This window comes from Oncorhynchus mykiss, chromosome 8 (assembly GCF_013265735.2).
Source record: "Oncorhynchus mykiss isolate Arlee chromosome 8, USDA_OmykA_1.1, whole genome shotgun sequence".
In the NCBI taxonomy this organism is placed as follows: domain Eukaryota; kingdom Metazoa; phylum Chordata; class Actinopteri; order Salmoniformes; family Salmonidae; genus Oncorhynchus; species Oncorhynchus mykiss.
The window spans coordinates 83,292,386-83,299,566 of record NC_048572.1 but is presented as its reverse complement, the minus strand read 5'-3'; the positions used below and the strand labels follow the sequence as shown (position 1 = coordinate 83,299,566).

Sequence of the window (7,181 nt, the reverse complement as noted above, 5' to 3'; positions counted from 1 at the left end):
CAAGGCAGTAGCAATCAGGTGAGATGGTTCTCTCTGGCGCAACCCTGTGGCAGACGCGTGAAGACAGAGCTGAGGTGAGTACTGTCCACCTGTTTTACTTAATCCTCTTCATACCTATGTGGAACACAAGACTTCCAAGAGAGAGTTGCCAGTAGACCTTACTATAACACACATAGTAGTGTGAATACATGGTTACAGATGATATAACCATGATGTATGTAGACTAGCTGACACTGAATCTACCCTGGGAGTCTAAGCTAGCCGTCTCCATGCGATATAAGAGTGTGTCCTCTGGACAAAGTGGTCTACATGCAAGACATAAAGAAACCAACTGGCCATTATTCCACATGACTGGATATGAATAGGACTCAATACACAAAGAACTTATAACTAGAAAAAAACACCTTTCTGAAACCAAGCTAACCCGAAGCGCTGTGTGCTTCTACTCTGAGATACTAAGACTAAAGTGATCATGTCTCTGTTCAATTTGCCCTTTTATGAAATTAACTCAAGCTGCTTCTGGTGAACTCATTATGTCAACCTTTTACAAAAGTAAAAGTATCGTAATGTTTACAATAGAAGACAATACAATAGGACTGTTTTATTATCACACATATTGTATATATACTTTGAACATGTAGGTCAAATGTATGTCAGTAATATAGTATTGGTATAAATTGTGAGGTCTAATGCGCAGTATATTCTAAAGCTTTTAAGGTCTCCTGATGAAAATGCAGCATGCTGGGAATCAGCCTGCGATTAGAACTCATGTGGATAATAAAATGTGTAAACATACCCCAAAATGCATTTCACCTCACTCTCTCAGCCAATGGCACGGTCGGAAAACCAGTGGCTGCACCGCTTGGGAAGCGGGCATTACAGCGCCAGAGGGAGAGATGCTACTCTCTGTTCTCTGACACTGCCCAGAGCGCCATGCAACTGTACTGAGAGAAAGAGGAGGGGGAGGAGAGAGGGTGGAGGGGGAAGGGGAAGAGTAGAGGGGGAGGAGGGAGAGTAGAGGGGTAGGAGGGAGAGTAAAGGGGAAGAGAGGGAGGAGGGAGAGTAGAGGGGAGGAGGGGGAGGAGGGAGACAAGAGGGGGAGGAGGGAGAGTAGAGGGGGAGGAGGGAGAGTAGAGGGGGAGGAGGGAGAGTAGAGGGGAAGAGAGGGAGGAGGGAGAGTAGAGGGGAGGAGGGGGAGTAGGGAGAGTAGAGGGGGAGGAGGGAGAGTTGAGGACAAATGCTAGCATCAGTGGCACAGGCAGAATGAGAGAGAGCAGGGAGCGGAATTATGTGGAGGAGGACTTTATTAAAAAGTGAGAGAGAGCAGCTGAAAGAGGAGGGCAGAGAGAGAGAGAGAGAGAGAGATGCTGCCACGGAAGAGTGTGGATAAAGAATCCTCCATCTTTAACAGCTTGTGAGGGATAAACGTATATGAAAAACTAGGGACGTAGGCAGGAATAAATGCTCATAGAAGACAAAACCAACCAGATCATACTACCACAGGCTGTGTATTATAACTCCAATCGATCAGATTCACACAGACAAAAGACGAAGAAAAGAGAGAGAAGAAGAATATGTGGGAATCAGGCAGGTGAGATGACATTTTCACACAGCGTCCACAGCCATGATGTCATCACAGCGAGATTAGACAGCCTGCCTGGGCGTTACAGCTGAGGACGGGGTGTGTGTGTGTTCTAGCGTATGTGAACTCTGAAGAAGATGGAGAGGAGATCCAGCTATGAATGAAGGGCCACAGATGGATCATCACAACACAACATGGGTTACATGGAGAGTAATGTTTATTCCCACCACAACTGGACAAGATGAGAAACTGTTGCTTTAGGAGTAGGGAGCTCTGATGAACAGAACAGAGGTGTATGTTTCTACCATAGACTGTAGTTCTTACCCACCCACTCTCACCAGGGAGCACCACATCTGGTCCACAGGGAGCCATTCTCTGCCTGCAGCAGTCCCAAACTGGAGCTGAAGCGAACAGGGTTGGAGCGGTGTCACCCAGGGCTGGAGCCTGGACCAGAGCCCCTGGTTGGCACACATAGCATGCTACACCTGACCTCACCTGGTCTCATCGCCTAGCATTACCTGTGGGTTGTCCTGGGCTTCCCTGACTACAGGGAGGAGGAAGAGGAAGTCACTGCCTTACAGAAGAAGAACAACAGAGACATTCAGAGTCAGCTATAGGAGACAGAGAACTTCCTGTTGAATGTGAGTGTTCTATACTCTACTGTGTTCTGCTAGCCTGAGTGCCAATCTGTTTGTATTATCATGCTAACTCCCTGCCACTCATTGTCATGTCAAGGTTTGATTTGACAATGACAGCAATGGAGTTGGCAAGAGCACAGGCTATGTTTCAACTATGTTTCGACTATGTTTCGACTACTGTATATGAGGCCAATGACAATATACTGTCATTACTGCCTTTTTTTTTTTTACCTCAGTTAGTGACGTCCTTCCTTAGAGTGTTCAGAATGTTCAGTTCTAGGACTGTTCTGTGTGATGAGGATGATGAGGATGAGGATGATGAGGATAAGGATGACGACGATGATATAATGATGATGATGATGATGATGATGATGACGTACTCTGGACCAATGATTCTAGTCCTGAGCCCATTCTATATCAATCAGATGACCTTTCATGCATCGTTACATGCAGCTAATCTGGTTCAAATTGCAGAGACAATGTCTTTTTCTATTCATCAACCAGAGTTAGGATCGCTGACATGGAGTATGACGCAGAGTCAGCATCTCAAATGGCACCCTATTCCCTATTCCCTATTCCCTATTCCCTACATACCCTGTTGATTGCACATTCTAATACTATCATCAATGAGTGTCTGCGTCATCAGAATGGCATGAAGATGTAGCAGCATACAACCCTACAGTCTGGTTATTCAGTACAGTCTGATCATATTATCAATGCCTCTTTTGAGAGTGTATGTAATGCATCATTTAAATGTCCTGACTTTTTTCCTCTTTAGCTATGGGGCAGGCACATGGTCCCATGCCCATACAAAAAGCTGTGTGATGGGTGAGTGTATCTAATCAGACAGTAGGATAAGTGACACGTGAGAGGTGGAGTGTGAGAGAGCTGTAGAATTATTCTGAACAATCTGGAACTAAGTGTGCGTCTCCAATGGGCCCTGGTCAAAAGCAGTGCACTAAATAGGGAATAGGGTGTCGTTTGGGACTTTGACTAGATGTAACTCCTATAGCAGTTGACATGTTAATGTCAACAGGTCATGCCTCTGACTCTGTAGTGTTAATGTCTGCAGGCCATATGAACTGCTGCTACGGTTGGGCCGCTGAGCCAATGACATCACTGCAGACACAACAGAACAGACGGACAGAACCGATAGAACAGACAGAACAGAGAGCACTGAGTGCACACACAGTAATCTCCTGCTGTAGAGTTTCAACCAATATGTTCAGAAGTGCACTGCATTGCCACCAACCCCCTCTATGCTGCTACAGGATTATTGGGGAAAACAATTGTTTATATTGGAGGTGGAGTGTGTGACTCTCTTTATTTTTTATAGTTTTATAGTTTATTCGCCGTTAGTCAGCAACTCCACACAAAATCATTTTTCTGGGCGTGTCGCCAGCTCATGTTTTTTATTCTACTATATTAGAGGTGACAGCCTATTACTTTAACAACATAACGTTCAAATCAACAGAGGACAATAAGGACTCCCAGCATTGTGTTGAATGCAGACAGACATACGACACAACAATAAGGACTCCCAGCATTGTGTTGAATGCAGACAGACATACGACACAACAATAAGGACTCCCAGCATTGTGTTGAATGCAGACAGACATACGACACAACAATAAGGACTCCCAGCATTGTGTTGAATGCAGACAGACATACGACACAACAATAAGGACTCCCAGCATTGTGTTGAATGCAGACAGACATACGACACAACAATAAGGACTCCCAGCATTGTGTTGAATGCAGACTGATATACTGTACGACACAACAATAAGGACTCCTAGCATTGTGTTGAATGCAGACAGACATACGACACAACAATAAGGACTCCCAGCATTGTGTTGAATGCAGACAGACATACGACACAACAATAAGGACTCCCAGCATTGTGTTGAATGCAGACAGACATTCGACACAACAATAAGGACTCCCAGCATTGTGTTGAATGCAGACAGACATACGACACAACAATAAGGACTCCCAGCATTGTGTTGAATGCAGACAGACATACGACACAACAATAAGGACTCCCAGCTTTATGTTGAATGCAGACAGACATACTGTACGACACAACAATAAGGACTCCCAGCATTGTGTTGAATGCAGACAGACATACGACACAACAATAAGGACTCCCAGCATTGTGTTGAATGCAGACAGACATACGACACAACAATAAGGACTCCCAGCATTGTGTTGAATGCAGACAGACATACTGTACGACACAACAATAAGGACTCCCAGCTTTATGTTGAATGCAGACAGACATACGACACATCACATAGATTTTATTATTGTGCATAAAGATCCAGTTATACCACGATGGCTACAACTTGCAAAGTGTAAACATTTAATCCGTTAATTGATTGTGATGACATCATAGGTCCAGTCCAGTGCTGGCCTTGTGGCCCGGAGGCAGACTGGTCATTTTAGTCCCCATTAGGGTTACGGATGAACCCCGTTTGCTGATTTCACACATGGGTTCCCTCTACTCTATATCAGGGCTACAACATTGTCTCTACTCTATATCAGGGCTACAACATATCAGTGTCTTGTCTCTACTCTATATCAGGGCTACAGCATATCAGTTCCATGTCTCTGCTCTGTATCAGGGCTACAGCATATCAGTGCCTTGTCTCTAGTCAAGCAGGGCTACAGCATATCAGTGTCTTGTCTCTATTCTGTATCAGGGCTACAACATATCAGTGCCTTGTCTGTGTCCCAAATGGCAGTGTTGGTAGGGCATGGCACTTACAGCCCCAGTGTTGTGTGTTTGATTCCCATGGGTGACCAGTGCGAACAAATACGAAAATGTATATACTCACTGCTGTAAGTCGCTCTGCATAAGAGCGTCTTCTAAATGACTCAAATGTATGATGTAGTGCCCCACTTTTGACCAGGGTGTCACGGCCTGACCATAGAGAGCTCTTGTTTCTCTATGGTGTAGTAGGTCAGGGCGTGACAAGGGTGTGTTCTAGTTTAACATTTCTATGTTGGTGTTTTGGTTTGGTTCTCAATTAGAGGCAGCTGGTAATCGTTGCCTCTAATTGGGGATCATATTTAAGTAGCTGTTTTTTCCACTTGTGTTTGTGGGATATTATTTTGTTTTCATGTGGTGTTCGTTTACGGGCTTTACTTTTATGTTCCGTTTTTTGAGCGTGTTTGTTTCATGTAGTGCTCTCGTTTTTGGAACTATAATAAAAAATGTGCCTGTTCATTATACTCTGCTCTCCTGCACCTGACTTCGCCTCCAATACACCGTGACAGAATATCCCACCAAACCAGGACCAAGCAGCGTGTTCACCAGGTGAAGGAGTTTTGGGCATGGGAAGAAGTGATGGGTGGATCCGAGACCCTTCCTTGGCGGCAGACGGAAGGTAAGGATGGAGGACAGCGATGATGCCGGGGTTCGCGGCCGCAGAAAGCCCAAGGACAAACACAAGATTTTTTGGGGTGGGGGGGGCACAAGGGGTGGACGGTCGAGCCGAGGAGAGTGCCAGAGCCCGAATGGCAAACTCTGGAGGAGCGTGTAGTCAGACAATGGCCACAGAAACAAGATCCCAAGATCTTTTGGGGGAGGCACATGGAGCTGGCGGTTGAGCCGCGGGAAGAGCCAGAGACTGTCAGGGAGGCAATGGAGAAGTTGGGAGAGAGAGAGATGAGAGAGATGTTGTGCAAGTGTGTTCTGCTCAAACATTCGACCAGAAGATCCTGTTAGTAGTCTGGGGAAACCTGTGTTGGCTTCGCACATCTGGCCTCCCCAGTCCGATACGTCCTGTGCCTGCTCCTCGCACTCGCCCTGAAATGTGTGTCCCCAGTCCGGTACGTCCTGTGCCTGCTCCTCGCAATCGCCCTGAGGTGCGTGTCACCAGTCCGGTGCCACCTGTGCCGGCTCCACGCATCAGGCCTCCAGTACGCCTCCCCAGTCCGGTGCGTCCTGTGCCTGCTCCTCGCACTCGCTCTGAAGTGTGTGTCCCCAGTCCGGTGCGTCCTGTGCCTGCTCCTCCCACTCGTCCTGAGGTGTGTGTCACCAGTCCGGTGCCACCTGTACCGGCTCCACGCACTAGGCCTCCAGTGCACATTCCCAGTCCAGAGCTTCCGCCGACGTTTCCCAGTCCAGAGCTTCCGGCGATGTTTCACAGTCCAGAACCTCCAACAACGGTCCACAGTCCAGAACCTCCTGCGACGGTCTACGGTCCGGAACCTCCTGCGACGGTCCACAGTCCGGAACCTCCTGTGACGGTCCACGATCCGGAACCTCCTGCGACAGTCAACGGTCTGGAACCTACTGCGACGGTCAACGGTCCGGAACCTCCAGTGACGGTCCACGGTCCGGAACCTCCTGTGACGGTCAATGGTCCGGAACCTCCAGTGACGGTCAATGGTCCGGAACCTCCAGCGACGGTCAACGGTCCGGAACCTCCAGCGACGGTCAACGGTCCGGAGCTTCCAGGCACGGAGTCCAGTCCAGCTCCAAGGCCGGAGCCTTCATCTGCGGCGATATCCAGTCCAGGCACGGTGTCCAGTCCTGCTCCAAGGCCGGAGCCTTACTCTGCACCGATATCCAGTCCAGGCACGGAGTCCAGTCCAGCTCCAAGGCCAGAGCCTTCCTCTGCGCCGATATCCAGTCCAGGCACGGTGTCCAGTCCTGCTCCAAGGCCGGAGCCTTACTCTGCACCGATATCCAGTCCAGGCACGGAGTCCAGTCCTGCTCCAAGGCCGGAGCCTTACTCTGCACCGATATCCAGTCCAGGCACGGAGTCCAGTCCAGCTCCAAGGCCGGAGCCTTCCTCTGCGCCGATATCCAGTCCAGGCACGGTGTCCAGTCCTGCTCCAAGGCCGGAGCCTTCCTCTGCGCCGGTATCCAGTCCAGGCATGGTGTCCAGTCCTGCTCCAAGGCCGGAGCCTTCCTCTGCGCCGGTATCCAGTCCAGGCATGGTGTCCAG

General features: G+C 48.6%; 1 protein-coding gene across 3 annotated transcripts in view; it reads left to right on the top strand.

The window, feature by feature from the left end:
• Window positions 1-1,229: 1,229 nt before the first annotated feature.
• Window positions 1,230-7,181, top strand: part of LOC110530789 (caytaxin) — a 42,625-nt gene continuing 36,673 nt past the window's right edge. For 2 of the 3 annotated variants that reach the window (XM_036986546.1, XM_036986544.1), the window contains exon 1: window positions 1,231-2,223. In XM_036986546.1, coding sequence (XP_036842441.1) covers window positions 2,222-2,223 — 2 coding nt within the window. In that variant the 5' untranslated portion in view covers window positions 1,231-2,221. Of the gene's footprint in view, window positions 2,224-7,181 lie in introns of all 3 variants that reach the window. The other variant, XM_036986545.1, reaches the window with a different exon arrangement.